The 15,762-nt window shown below is 43.7% G+C and overlaps 1 protein-coding gene across 1 annotated transcript in view; it reads left to right on the forward strand.

Moving 5' to 3' along the window:
* Window positions 1-213: 213 nt before the first annotated feature.
* The window catches only part of GlyRS (glycine--tRNA ligase), a 37,707-nt gene continuing 22,158 nt past the window's right edge, over window positions 214-15,762 (forward strand). The window contains exons 1-6 of the mRNA XM_084594466.1: window positions 214-518; window positions 628-729; window positions 1,101-1,203; window positions 7,295-7,436; window positions 10,834-10,922; window positions 12,704-12,780. Of these exons, the coding sequence (XP_084450592.1) occupies window positions 291-518; window positions 628-729; window positions 1,101-1,203; window positions 7,295-7,436; window positions 10,834-10,922; window positions 12,704-12,780 (741 nt within the window). The 5' untranslated portion in view covers window positions 214-290. The remainder of the gene's footprint in view (window positions 519-627; window positions 730-1,100; window positions 1,204-7,294; window positions 7,437-10,833; window positions 10,923-12,703; window positions 12,781-15,762) is intronic.

Below are 15,762 nucleotides of genomic sequence, written 5' to 3' on the forward strand. Positions count from 1 at the left end.
ATAAACTAACAGTTGAAACGTAAACTCTAACCGTAATCTAACACGTAATCCTAAACAAATAAAACAATATTTTTTTAAATCTTAGTTTGTTATTATTTAAAGTTTATTTGTAAACAACTTTACTAATTGTTCGTGCTGACATGGCGGCGTGCGACAAAAATGCTTCAAAGCCTACATCTGTCGTGACTGTCGTCTAGGTGATTGACTAACTTTTCTTTTTTATATTTTTACTTGTATCAAGCGCCGGTTGAGCGAGTGGACATGTGCTAGGCGAAACAAGTCCGGGGCGAATGATCATTGGGACTTTCGCCTATATTTTAGGAACCGTAGGTACTACCGTCTGGAGGTCGCGCTGGCCGCTTGCTCGCCGCTTCTCCAGGTGCCACGTGTGCTGCAAACTCGCTTCTAACTGGGGTTCAAAGAAACTTCGTCTGAGGAAGTTGGTCGCTGCTCAGAAGATGGCCACGCCGAAGATTTGTCAGGTCCTCGAACCTCTCAGAAATGCCGTTAAAGAGCAGGTAATCGCGCGTCTTTTGTAGCAGTTCGATTAAACTGTAACCCTTCGTCTTTTCTGTGAACTGACAGAAGGATTTGTCTGCTGTTTCTCGCCATTTCCATTCATCGCAGGGCGACTTGGTCCGGAAGCTCAAAGAAAGCGGAGCGCCGGAGCTGGACGTCAAGAAAGCTGTTAATGAATTAAAGGCTCGAAAAAAAATCCTGGAGGACAAGGTACGATTGCTTGTCGTTTTCTTTCTCTTTTCATATTCATACACAAGCTAGTTTCATTGATGTTTTGTGAACGGCGTGCGCATGACTTGTTGGTGTGTCCATATTGTGCGTTTGACAGCTGCTGCTTGACACAGTTTCATCATCCCGTCCCGTAAGCGCCACTGTTTCATCTGTATTGCGGGTTGTTTGAAATGTCTGTCATAACTATTTCGTTAGGCACTGGGGATTAGTGTTCGGAGAAGTTATTCCTCAAATTTAGTGGACTGGGATGAAAACGCTGCGACAACGTTGGTGTTGCTGTGTCCTCGAAACGGAAACGGCAACTGCTTGCACGTGTTACCCTGGGATGTAAACGCTTTTTGTTCACGCAGGAACTTCAACTTGCTCCTCCAGAGGTTGGGTTTGACAGAATACGAATGGAGGACCTACTGAAGAGGCGTTTCTTTTATGACCAGTCCTTTTCTATCTATGGAGGTATGGCAACAGTAATCTTTCCCAATTTAGGAGCATATGATGTGCATACATAAGATAAGCAGCATTATATGCTGAAAAGGAAAATGTTTGGTGTTTGCTAAAGTTCAGTTTGCATCAGTAGTTACCTAAAATTGCATATATTTAATGGGGTAAGTATACTGAAGTATGTAGTGTAATGAATGTAAATTTGAGTTTAAGTTTAATGTGTTTTTTAATGTGAAAGTATTATATAGCTTGTCGGTAATGAAACTCGACATCGTCCACACAAAGTCCACATAAGAGTGAATCGGAGACGACATAATATAAGAATCTGTAGCCTGTACATGCTGTATAGATAAACCTACTAAGAAACATGATCGGCCCTTGAAAAGGGGTCGCACCGATGCTGAGCAACTCATGCCACAAAAAAACAAAAGCATTGGCTAAGCTTTTCATTGTGCATTCCTTGACAGAACAACCAGTAGCTAACCTGGCTGATTTTGTCATTGCAAAGTGCATCAAAAACTATGTCAGCCAAAGCTTCAAAGCAAAGAAACAGAAAAATGGAGACCTTCTGACAGAAATAACCACAAAAGAACAGAGCACAAAACTTTTATCCTTGCAAACTCTTGGAGAAATGGGCGTGCAGGCAACTGCTCACCGCACTGAACTACACAAAAGGTTTCATCTTTGTAGTAGAATTACTACAAAGATCTGATGGAGAACTAGAGAAAGAACTCGTCAAACAAGGTATAACTTCAGCCTGCCGAATCGCCGTCAGGATAAATGACACAGAGATAAAGACAAAGCACAAGCACATCGTCCTTACATTTAACTGCACCACACTACCGGAGTCTGTCCATGCAGCTTGCCTAAATTGTAAAGTCCTTCCTTACATTCTGAACCCCAGGTGATGTTTCAAGTGCCAGTGTTTGGACACAGCTCGTTGGCTTGCCGGGACAAACTCACTTGTGTCACAGACTAAAAAAACAAACACACTGAAGACAGATGTGAGCACGCACTGAAATATGTGAACTGCAGTGGTCCATATGGCACATACTCCAGGTCATGCCCAGTCTGGAAAAACTGAAAAGGAAATAATCAGTTTGAACACCACAGAGAACTTGCCATACCCTAAGGCACAAAAACGACTCTCCTTACAACAAAAAGGTACATACTCTGAAACGGTGATGCTGGGACCGCCACCGCCTTTAGTTTCACTGGGCACACAAGTCAATCCACTGGACACTGTGTCGACATCCAGATCCCCACCTTCTGCACAGAAGCCAGCGGCACAGTTCAGAGGCCTCAAAATTTTGCAAGACGAGCATGTGATCAGTGCCAGAGCCCCACAGTTGCTGCTTTTGGTGGTGATCTCTCCAGTGACAGGACCCTAAAGCAGCACTGCAGAACTGGACCTGTCCCCCCAACCCGCAAAGAGGGCAGCTGCTGTGCCCACAGAGTCTGCTGCCATAGAGGAGCCTGGCATAGCCATGCCACCAAAAAAGGTGCACGCGAAGGCCATAGGCCATCGCGACTGCGAATCTTCCTCCATGTCTACCATGGAGGATATGGATGTCAATGAGAGCTTGCCGGTATCCAAATCTCCCACACCCCCCTGCACCTCCACGGACGTCCAGTGCCACCACAGTGGCAATGAACTTTTCTTCCAGTTTGTCACCACCGCAGTAGCGCGAGACTCCCTGAAAAGGAAGGAAACCACAAATCACCCCACCTTAGAACAAGTAATTTTCTCCAATCCCCAGCTCATCACAATGGTTTATTTAATGCAGTGGAACTGTGGAGGTTTACACAGAAATTAGGCAGACATTATAGATATACTCAAAGCAACGGCACCCACAGCTTGTTGCCTTCAAGAAACAAACCTTGGGCCACAAGACACAAATTTCTTCAAAAAAATTTCTAAAAAAAAATATAACACTTTTCGAAAAGATGAGTGCAGGCTAGCAGACTGTCAGGAGGCACGTTGCGATAATAACACTGAGTAATGTCCCTGCAAGGAAAGATCCATTAAAAACTGAGGCAGTAGCTGTACAGATATCATAAGTCTCTGCTTCCTTTACATACCACCACCCCTCACAGTTACCATTCATGAATTAGAAGACCTTATTGAACAATTTCCAGAGCCATATGTAATAGATGGAGATCTTAATGCTCACTCTTCCTTTTGGGGAAGTGAACATACAGATTCAAGAGGCCAAGTTATAGAAGATTTTATACTGTCAAACAGTTTAATGAACACTGGAAAAGCTGCATATTGCTGTCCTAGCTCGGGAAAATTGAGTTGCATTTACTTTGCTTTTATGTCACCATCTCTGTTTAATGATTTTAGTTGGGATGTTTTAGAAAACCCCAGGGGGAGTGATTATTTTCCTGCTGTTTTAACCCTTTCGCTGTCGGGTGTTTCTGGCCGTGACGCACCCCCAGTGTCTGCTTGGTTTCAGGGAACAAGCATTGCAATTTATTTTTGATTATGATTGCTATAGAAATAACATAGTCAAGAGATTATGTACATTTCAGAGTTCTGCAGATGTTGTTAATTAACATAATCATTATTATTAGCCTGATTATAAATTAGATCAATGAGGATTATATAAGAAAAAAACTGCTCGATACTTCTTGAGATTGAATCCGAGCTCGACTCATATTTATAATCAAAAGAGCCATTGCTCCAGTCCACAGCCGAAGGTCAGCCATGCAAAAGTAACTGTGCGCACGGAGGGCGTACTTTCGGTGGCCCGCACAACGGAGATAAATGGCACGTTGTGAAATGAAGATGACAGAGGGAGATGGAAAGAGGCTGAAACAACCTCCTTTGCTGCTGCTAGCCGCAAGCAAAAGTGCGGCAAGAGAGAGCGAAAGCAGCGATCAAGTCATGTGTCGACCTATTGGAGAGGCAACGGCGCAAGTCCCTATACGTGACCCGTCGTAGCAGGCACGCCAACAGAATAAAAATAAAAACCTGCAAACCTGCGGCAGGTGGCAGAACAACCCTTGAATCCGTAACCGCAGCACGCGCCGCGAAACGCGCGCGCCGCATGATCGCTTAGCACGATAGAGTAGCGTGCTCCACCGCGCCCCCAGCAAAGAATGGGGTGGGCACGGTCGCTCCATACTCTTTAGCATATGCGTACCAACACAACACGGGGCGAAAGTATGAACTTGTAGAAAGATTTGGCAGATGGCGCAGCCTGTCTAAGCACTCCAGCTTCGCTCTCAGGTGCAAAGGTTTGAATGCACGATAGAGAACGTACCGACATGCAAAGGTTTGAATGCACGATAGAGAACGTACCGACATGGCGGTGACACTGTTGGGGGAAGCACGAGAACGTACTCGTACGTTCCTGACAGCGAAAAGGTTAACCTTATCATCCTGTGCACCCAGCACCCCTACGAGACCGCGGCGCTGGAAAATCCATCTTGCCGATAGTTCTGTTTGCAGTGCAAATTCTAATTTATAAGAAGAATATTCTGAAGAGCTCACCCTAGAAGTATTAAATGAAAAGTTCACAGAGGTGGCAAGCCGATGAACAAAAGAGAACAGAGAGAAGATGGCTGTAGACTGTGAGATGATTTAATGAATCGTGGCTCGTGCTCCTGCCCACGCCACTGCCCGCTTCTTCCTCGTTTGTAACAATATCAGCAGCATAAGTAGCCATCTCACAAACTTCAGAACACTCATACAAAAAACACGGAGTTTGATGGATAGAAGAATGTAAATCAGCCAGAAAGCAGGAAAGCGAAGTGCGGGGCACCTCTTGCAGGTACTCCACCATAGGGAATCAACTCACCTTTAAAAAGGTTAGTGCCAATGAATGCAGAGAAAGCATCATGGTAGAAATAGGTATTCTTTATTAACAGTTCAGTAACGTCAGTGAAAACGTGGGAACAGGTTCGTAAATTCACTGGCGATCATACTCCTTTTATGTTTCCAATGCTCACAACACCTGGTCACAGACTATGCTAGAAGAGCAGGCCATTTCGGGCAAGCATTTTTCCGAAGTGTCCAGCTCATCCAATTACACTTACTCATTCCTAAAGCATGTAGCTACTGCAGAAAAACTTCTTTTCAGTTGATCGAATATTTAGGGGAAACTTCCAAAGTGGAGTAGATTGGTAATAAGGGAGTAATTACTCCTTTCAGAGCAGGCATGTATGAAGAGTACAATTAGCTTATTACGTTGCAAGAATTAAACGGAGTGTTATTCTTGAGAAAAAAAAACTGCACTGGGTCCAGACAATGTTCATTACAGTATGCTTGCCCGCCTTTCAGAAGCTGCATTCGAAGCACTGTTGAAATTCTTTAATGAAATTTTGATAACTGGAAAGATACCTGAGGCATGGAAAGAAGCAGTTGCAGTACCATTCCTCAAACCTGGCAAACCATCGAATAGTCCCTAACATTTACAGGCCTATAGCACTTACTAGTTGCATAGCAAAATTATTCGAAAGTTTTATAAACATAAGACTTATACTTAAATCCCGGCAACATTTAGATGTGGATATAAAAAAGCCTGTTCAACTACCGATCACCTTGTCCGCCTTGAGAACACTGTCTGGGAAGCGTTCATCCACAGCCAACACTCTATCGGAGTCTTCTGCGACTTGGAGAGAGCTTACGATATCAGATGGAGGTTCGGTATCTTCCGTGATCTAGCATAACTAGGTATCCACGGCAGAATGCCGAGCTGTTTGAGCGATTTCCTGGATAACCGCACGTGCAGGTGCAACTTTCTCCAAAACTTACTGAAGAGAACAGCATACCTCAGGGGTGCGTCCTCAGCACAACCCTCTTCTTAGTTAAAATGAGCTCCATAGCAAAAGTCATCCCAAAATCCATAATGTACTCAGTTTATGTAGACACCCTGCAAATACTGGCAGCATGTCTTCCAGCATATCTACTTGTGGGTGACGGATGCAGATGATGATAAAACTGGCTACCTGGGCAGATAAAAGCAGATTTAGGTTTTCTCCCAAATAGATTCGATCCCATGCACACCAGAGTTTCGTGGTGCCTGAGTGGCAGGGAAGCAAAACTGCTATGGTAGTGAAGTCACATATTCACTACTGAATTTAGGCCACTTCACATATCACAGTTCATTCCACCGACGCATGCTTTGAGGGGTCTGACTGGTCATCTGGACCATGTAGAAGGGGGCATTACTGTTCCGCAGGCCACCCCCTGATGTGAAAAGCCCCAAAACATTAATGCATTCGCAGGCTTCAGGTTAGTCTCAAGCTGGCCACAGCTTGATTTCACCACCAGTTACACTGAATTGAATAGTCTTACCTGTATGTAGTGCAGCTTAGAGGTTGTGCGGCCTTGGTGACAAAGGGTCACACCACTTTTTGCTCACCCAGTTGGTCTCTAGCTGGGTGTAGTTGATGCATCATTTGGCCCCATTGAAAATTTGCCAGAGTAAAAAAAAAAAGTAATCTCCCTCAGGATTATAGTGTCTCATAATTTGTGCACACAACTCCTTAAACCCTGGGACAGCTTGATGTGTTATCAGGCTTGCATACGGTGATTATTGGTGAAGCCCCCAGACTGGATGTGTGTAAAGAAATTTCTGGAGGGTACTTTCTGTCGGTGACATTTGACATCACATAGTTGTTAGATGCACAGAAAAAAAAAGGGTTATAGGTTCTCTTTCCTTTCTTTTTTTTTTTTTTTTTTTTCTCAAATTAAATTTTGCCAAATCGGGTGGCTGCTTGCTACATTGACCTACTGATGGGAACAGCACTCTGTGCTTCTGGGCCCCACTTGACGTACCTAATAGGCAGCTCTGATGCTCCTTTCAAATTTGGAACATGGAACTTCATGTGCACCAAGTGCCTACTTGGCGTTTTGCTAGCATGAACACCATGACAGTTATGTAAATGCCCCTTGTGGCAGTGAGGCCCTGCACTAGGTCTTGAATGAGCAAATTTAAAGGTACGGCCAGCAAAAGTGACTGTATCGTCTTATGTCACATGCTTAATGCTCACATAATTCTCATTTGCATCATTATTGCATCATTATTGATTCATTGCTCCTTTTCGTGTCATATTGAATGCAGCAACACTTGTTGATAATTGTTTGTGCATGCAGGTGTTGCTGGCCAGTTTGACTTCGGGCCCATGGGTTGTGCCATGAAAACCCAGCTGTTGAACCTGTGGAGAAGTCACTTCATTCTAGAGGAACAGATGCTTGAAGTTGACTGTACCATTCTTACGCCTGAGCCCGTGCTCAAGTAAGCACCACTCTTCCACTATTTTGGTACTCCTGCAGCTGAAACTGATTGCCAAGACCGTAATTTTTGTCCCGTGAGACTTGGTTACTGTAGTCAACAAGATTCTCCAGTGAATGTGTATTATGCTTGTATGTGTGTATTTGTTGGAACCGGTGCTACACTACCTACAATATACCATAAAAACTTGCATATAATACAAGGTATTTCCCAATTTTGTATGTCAAATTTCCACCTCGTAATATATGCGGTTCCGAACAAATTTCAGCCCGAGTTTGCAGTTTCGGTCTCGTTATTATTCAGCACTATCAGCATCAGGCTTTCAGCGAGAGGAGGCACCATCTAGCAGTGGGCAGGTTGACTGTTTCGATGGTTTTGGTTTCCCCACGCTGACCCCGTGTCCCTCGAAACTATGGTGTGACCACAGTGCTCATGATGCACACGCCACCAGAAGCAGGTTGATCGCACCTCGTAATGATGTAGGAATGGCGAAAGCAGCACTCGGCATTTTGCATGTGCCTCTCACGGACTTCTCCAGCCATATCGCAGACACTCGACTAGCATTTCTAGGTCGCTCTTTTAAGAAATGTGATACAACAAACGCATTTTGAGGTACTGAAGAAGCATTTCTACGGAAAAATGTCTTTAGCAAGGGACTCTCGGCAGACACCGGAAGACGATCGGGAAAGCATAGAGTCCAAAACACTTTCGAAGCGCACATGCTGCATGCTGGCGTGCAGTGCTAGGTGTGAGTGTGGCACATGCTATCCAGCAGCTTGTGCACCGCCATCCTTTGTCTGAAGACTATTTCGCTTCTGCAACTGCTGGGGTGAATGTGAGCTGCACTTCTCCCCACAGTGCATGAAATTCTGTGATCAAGCATAGCGGTGCAAGAAGCTATAGGGACCGAACCAGCGCCAGCACAGAAAGATGGGTGGCACTGTTCGACGCCTTGCGTGGGGTGGCATTGGACACGAAAGTGCGGAGTGTATACATCTCGCGGAGCAACTGTGAAACATGAAAGATGTTTCCGATGAAGAGGCGTGCCTAAATGTAAAATTAACAGCTGCACAGCGAAATCCTTCAAACAAACGCAGTGAACCTAGGCTTCACTTTGCAGCCGGCTGTGTACCGCTCATTTCAAGGAGGCCTCTGGTGCGTATACAGTAGAACCTTGTTGATGTGTTCATAGTTCATTCGACTTCTTAGTTCAGAACCTCAAAATCATGGGCAGTAAAAATCTCTCGTAGAGTTGCGCTATTTTTCTTCCTCTTAATATGTTTCTGGATAACACGATTTTCCGGCTACTAGATTCAAAATTTTGACAATTTATGGTCATATAATATGTCTAGCGATCAACCGCACACTATAACTTACAGGCAGGCCGAACCTGGATGCATGGGACAGATAGGAAGCGTTGGAGAACAGCAGCACTCACCCTCCGTGGCGGCTTTTCTGCAGTAACTAGGTGTAAAGGGACGAAGCATCAAAGAAAGCCAACGCGGTAACATGTAAGAGAGCCATTGCCACAGAAACTTGACGTGGCAAGGAGTAACATAGTGGCTACTTTGCAGTGCACCTACATACAAGCAGGCTGGGTGAGGGGTAGGAAATTCTTGCAAGTTTCAGCTTCAATTACTTCAGCGCACCTAGTGACTGAAGGGAACTGATGTTTAACCCTTTCGCTGTCACGAACGTACCGGTACGTTTTCGCGTTTCCCTCTCATAGTGTTACCGACATACCGGTACATTCTCTATCATGCATTCAGAACTTCGCGCCTGAGTGCGAAGCTGGCGCGCTTGGACCGGCTGTGCCATCTGTCAAATCTTTCTACAAGTTCATATTTTCGTCCCGCATTGTGCTAGTACATATAAACTGAAGAGTATGGAGCGACCGCACCCACCCCCGTCACCTGGGGGGCGCGGTCGCTCCGCGCGCGCTACTCTATCACGCTAAGTGATGCGGCGCATGCGTGCGGTTATGGGTTCAAAGGTTGTTCTACCATCTGCCGCCGGTTTGCAGGTTTTTATTTTTATTCTGTTGCCGTGTCTGCTGCGACGTGTCACGTTCAGAGGCTCGCGCCATTGCCTCGAATAGGTTGACACATGACTCGATCGCTGCTTTCGCTCTTTCTTGTCGCGCCCTTGCTTGCGGCTAGCAGCAGCAAATGAGGTTGTTTTAGCGTCTTTCCATCTCCCTCTGTAATCTTGATTTCACAACGTGCCATTTATCTCCGTTGTGCGGGCCACCGAAAGTGCGCCCTCTGTGCGCATGGTTACTTTCGGATGGCTGACCGCGCGGGACCTTTGACTGCGGACTGCGGCGATGGCTCTTTTGATTATAAATACAAATCGAGCTCGGATTCGATCTCTTAAGAAGTATCAAGCAGTTTTTTTTCTTATATTATTCTCATTTATCTAATTTATAATCAGGCTCATAATGATGATGATGTTAATTAACAGCACCTGCAGAACACTGAAATGTGCATATTTTGTTGACAATGATATTTGTATAACAATCATAATCAAAAATAAATCTCTATGCTCGTTTTCTGAAACCAAGCCGACACTGGGGGTGCGTCACGGCTAGAAACGCCCGACAGCGAAAGGGTTAAAAGGGAATGACTTCTGCGCATGCATCCGGGACGGTAAGCTGTGTCAGTGTCCGAGTTGTCTAAGGCGTCATGATTCAGAAGGACTCCCTTCTATATAATTGTTGCATTCTATAATTGGTTTACAAGAAAGGAAAGGTGCGGTATCTGTCACTCGCAGAATCCTGCTGACACATCTTGCAGACAACACAGCAACACTCAGGCTTACGCATTTCTCCAGTGCAGATTCTGCTGTTATCTCGGAATTTTTAATGAGACAGGTGTTTGTAGACCTATTATTTGGACAAAGTAAGTGTTGAAATGCTTGCTGTCTAGACCTACGAACTGGTTCTACTGCTGCTTCCACCATGCCAGCCTCAGTTGCACACCATGGCCAAGTGAGAATATGTATGGCTTTCCAGAAAGGCCTATATTTCTCAATATTTGATTGCCATTGTATGCTCTAATATGACTTTGCAAGTTTTATTGATTAGTAAAAAACACCAGACTTCAATTTGTAAGCTCACTTCTGACACCTTATGCACAAGGAAAGGTGTTTGACTATTTTACTTTTATGTCTGGCTCTATAGCTCCGCCACAGCTCCTTTTAGGTTTTGCTTCTTTGGGGAAAGGAGGCTCCGTGGCTGTAAAGGCATTTGAAGAGTGCCATGTGATATGGCTATGTGATCCTCTCAGCCATAAACATTTGTGTCTCAAGTTACATGCTTCGAAGAAGTCTGAACGCTAATTCCTGATCCCTTATGCTAAAAGTAGATGGGTGGGATGTGATTTTTTTACTGATGATGCAGGGCTTCGGGTCATGTTGAGCGCTTTGCAGACCTGATGGTGAAGGACCTCAAGAATGGCGAGTGCTTCAGGCTTGACCATCTAATCAAAGGCAAGCTCCAGCATTCCTTGTTCGGCATCCTTGCACTGCATTTGACCATGGTTGTACATTGACTGTACGGAATGCATGATGTGATGTTGCTCATAGTCCACAAAATGAATCATGTTTGAAACTTTGTCAGAAAATTCTTAACTCCATATTTTCTATTAGCATTTTATAGGATGCAACCTTTGTGCTTATCTCATGTGCATAAATATAGTAAAGCTGCACTTAGAATCGCTCTACAAGTTGAGTGACATAACTTGCAAGCCATTTCAGTGTTTGGTTTCATAGAGAAAGTGGTACACATTTGTGCCAATTACTTTAGAAAAAGACTTCAGACAGTATACGTGTCCAATATTGCAAAAGGGTAGAGACCCGGCGTCGAAACAGCATGGATACATATCCATACCCAAGCCTTTTCCATTTATATAAGAAAACTTCCATTATAATTGAAAATTGCTTCCAGAAGTATTATTGTGCAGTTTTCTGGTGTAAGGGGCTCAAAACTTCAACGCCTTCCTCTAGAGTGAGCCTGGTCAAACTTGTACACTGGCACGTGTAACAAAACAAAAAACACAGAAGAAGCCTATGAGCGATTGATAAAAATATGATGAATAGTTCATAGTTGGGCAGTATTACCATGCAAAAAGTTATACAAAGGTCTGTTTGTTGGCACTTGAAGCTAATGACACAGCTTTTTCTCGCAGCTTGAGACTGTTGTTTAGTGCCCATCAGCTTGCTACTGATAAAACTTTTCCACACACGAATTCACCTTTTTAACCACCAGATTATTTGCCGATTAATTGCCAAAAAACGTACCAAAATTATTATATACTTTAGAGTACCTAGTCTTAGTAATGTTTTTGTTTTGAACGTCCTATTAATAATTTGTTCTTTCGTATCCAATGGATAGGGGCATGAATTTTCGGTTTTTGTTATCCACAATGTTTTGCAATGAAATTTTTTTAAAGGAATCAGCAAGGGAATTTTAAGCACCCAATTTTTTTATCCACAACAAAAACCTGATCTCTGAAAAGCCTGATTCTGCAGTAGCTTTTTTAGATATGCTACCGAAGATTTTTATCGATATTATTTGACCAGTTTATGCATTCATTTTTATGCATTTCTTCGCTGGAAACCAAGGCCAGCTAGTGCAGTGGCAACTGTCCACAATCAGAAATAATGGACTGACAACTAATATCTTTCCAGCTGTCAGACATAATTAAACAGCTTTAGTATAGATTGGCATTCATTTGGGTTTCCACTCCGAAAGCTACTGCGGTATTGTGACGTATGCCTCGTGAAAAAAAGCTTTTGTCTACTCTAGTTATCGTTTAAGCTGAGAATTGCAGGGCATTGTGGCGTCATCTAGTGACACAAGCTCAAAGCGCTTCATTGGCAGTGCAAAAGGAACATCGCATTCAAATGTAGGTGCACTGGACTAAGTGCAGAGTATAATAAAACTTGACAAAGAGAGATGAAATAAGAAAGTAGCGTGCATTTACAAAATTTTATGTTTTACCGGCATGTGTGTACGTGGTGGGATACACAGTTACCTAACAGCTAGGTTTTACCACAAAATAGTGCTTCAGTAAGTGTGGTGCGATTTTCAGTGCCAAATTAGAAATCCTCGTTTCTTTCTTATTGGAGTGCTTGATTCTTAAATAATGAGGCAAGAACTTTAATTTCAGGCATAATCTTATGACACGTTCAGTTCTGTTGTAGTCCCTCTACAATGCACTCGGATATTGTTGCCTTTCAAATTCCTTACAACTGAACTTTAATTCCAGCGCACTTGGAGAAGCTGTGTGCTGACAAGAAGACAACGGCTGAGCAGAAGGCAGAGTATGAGGACATCGTAGTCAAGGTGGGCTGTATTCTCTCTCTCATTGCTCTCACATTGACTACATTGTGGAGCAAGGAACTTTTTGTCCGCAGGAACTGTTTTACAAGGAGTGTGCATTTGTGCATTTTTTATAATAACATCTGCATTACACAGGAGTGCTTTTATATTATGCTTCATCTCATCAAATTTCTCTTCAGGTGCTTGGTATAAAAAAGCTAAATGAGAATAACTCGTACTATTAAAGATGGCGACATTTGGTAAAATGTATCCCACTGAGCTGATTCAGTGGTTAGGGCGCTCAGCTGCTGGTGCCAATCACGCCTGTTTGATCCTGGTTAAACCCCATAAACCAGACCGAACAAAAAGGAAATGTGACCACGTTAGATTTTTCTCAAGAACTGCAATATTCAGCTAAGGGCATTATTGCTTTACATATTAAGGATCTTTCAGCAAGTCTTTATCAATAGGTAATGACATTAGCTGCAGCCTTATTAACATGAGAGCATTAAAATTCAATAAAGCAAAAAGTCATCCAGTACGCAGGCATATGGGGTGCAAAGTTCCACTGTCATGCATGAAAGAAGTGCACCTCAGTAGTACTAATATCATGCTATATATATTTTAGAGCGCAGCCCTTTGGCACCCGTTACTGCGTTTCGCGTCGGCGTCACAGGCGTTGTCCCTTGTAACCAGCTCCGCAGCCGGGGCAGTGCGCGTTCCCTCCACCGCTGGCCGCTGCGTGTACCCCCTCCCTCGTGTTCTCCGGTCGCTGCGCTCGCTCCTCCCACTACCGGTCGTCGCGGCGTGTACCCCCTCCCCCCCTCTTCCTGTGTGGCGGCGACGGTGCTCTCCGGTTGTCGAAGTGCCTGCTCGGCGTCAGCGGATCAGGGTGCATGTATCCCAAGCTGAAACGCAGAGCCACGTTGACTTGACTCGCTAGCGGCATCAGCGGCATCAGTCAGTCGCTGCCATCTCTTCACCACACAACATTCCTGTGGGCCCACGTGCCGCCTCCCGCGATCTCCCGATCCACAAAGCTTCTTTCATGACAGTCAAGAACTATTAGTGCAGTGCTTCTTGAAGGAATATGTGTGAAAAATAAAAAATTGTCTGTAATTGGACACACGTCTTGTTCGAATTCTTTGCCTCAATGTATCGAAAAGCTGAAACACCTAATGTGCTGCGCTCAAATTTCTCATTAGGAAGTAACGTAATCGTTGGCAATTTTTTTTTAAACACTAACATTCTTCTGTTTGGTTTTCTTCACTTTCACTTCCTGATGTACAGATAATTAGTCACAGCATTTGAAGTGAGCTCTTACCGAGTAAAATGAGCCCACTGAATTTGCCTTCTGCCAGATGCATTTTTCAGTGATCACCGGTGAAACTTTCTGCTTATCACTGTTTAAAGAATAGATTTGTTAGTCAATTTTTTATTTTGTGCACAGTGGAACCGCTTTTTTGAACCACTGATATGTTCCTGTCAGCAGCCAGTGTGTTAGGCTTAACACACAACTCGTTTAATGTGAACAAACTTTCAATCAACTTCAAGTTGGAACAATCAAAAGTCCACTGCATAACTAAATCTTAGCCTCAGTTTTGCAACTGTATTGCAGAAGTGACGTCCTCTTTTTTTACATTGTACTACATTGCTTGAAGTTAGTGAGAGTGAAATTAAGTCTTATTATGTCCTTGTTTGTTTTGACACTATCACAGTAAGCGAAAATTGATGCTAAGTTCTATTCGTTCACAGTGAAAGTTAGTGCCAGTTCTAAATTATTCCATTTTATTAATTTCTTTTTTCATCTTTGGTATAATTCATTTTTGCCCATTTCTTGTCTTTTTCAAAACCAGCCCACCTTGTGCTTCTTATTGTTTGAATGGGTTGCACTAACATGGCTACATAAAAGCAGGCAACCCATTGAGAGCACTCATCAAATAGACGACTGTTTAGGAACCTGGACCTGGTGTGAGTGATCTCTAGTCTTGCTCGGATTCTAAGTTGGTAGTGATAAAAATTGATTCCTGTGCCCCCTTCTGACTTCCTTTATAGCTCTACCAATTAGGTAAGTGCAAAATGAATTGGGCAATCCGTCCATGTCCTCTAAAAATGAGTAGTAAAAGTTGCAGGGCATAATTATTTCACATTTTGAAGCAAATAGTCACATACTGGGTTATTTTATTACTGTTTACAGATTTTTATGTAGTGGAAACTGTTAGCGATACCATGGTGTAGTCTCTGCAAATGAGTTGCATAGCAGAGCACACATTATGCATGCTGTAAAGGTTAACAATTAGACAGTTATTGGCTGTAAAAACCTACATGTAAAGTATGGACTCGCATATAAATGCGAGGTGTAATTTTGGGATGGCAAAACCAGAAAAATGTTCTCATTTGTGTATAATGCAGTGAGCAAAACTAGGAAAAATGCAGTTACTTGCACTTCATTTCACGGTCAGCCTGCGAGGCTTACACGTTCTGTGCTTTCGTGTCTAACGCCACTGCGCATGAGGTGTCAAAAAGGGGCATGCACCTGTAAATTCCTGGTGTTTATTCGCTATCCTTCTCTCGCTGATGTGCTTAATCAGAGAATTTCATGCCGTGAGGAGAATAGCAGCTCACATTTTATCTGACAGTGGTGGAAGTCACATGTTTCTTCGGTTGATGAAAACTGTAACACCACTTCCAGTATGTGCATGGGACGGCAACGCATGACCTGGTGGCTAGCATGCACAGTGCTCGCATCTGTTCTCATTTCGCACCGAGAGTAAGTGCAGCGTGTGCGCCCAGGAAATGTTCTTGACATATCAGGGCTTCAGTGATTGTCATTGTCTGGTTTATCGTCTGCCGGGAGTCATTTTCTAGAGGCATTCTTCGGTGAAAACTGTTGCTCGGTATCTCTAGACGCGTTTAGTATGCATTTCATGAAAGCACGACTGACGAACTTCTCCACGAGTCTCCGCTCAAGCAGATAAAAAGGACAGGCGAGAGGCTATGAGGGCA

Source organism: Amblyomma maculatum, chromosome 2 (genome assembly GCF_055883805.1).
Source record: "Amblyomma maculatum isolate TAMU_Amacu chromosome 2, ASM5588380v1, whole genome shotgun sequence".
Taxonomy (NCBI): Eukaryota; Metazoa; Arthropoda; class Arachnida; order Ixodida; family Ixodidae; genus Amblyomma; species Amblyomma maculatum.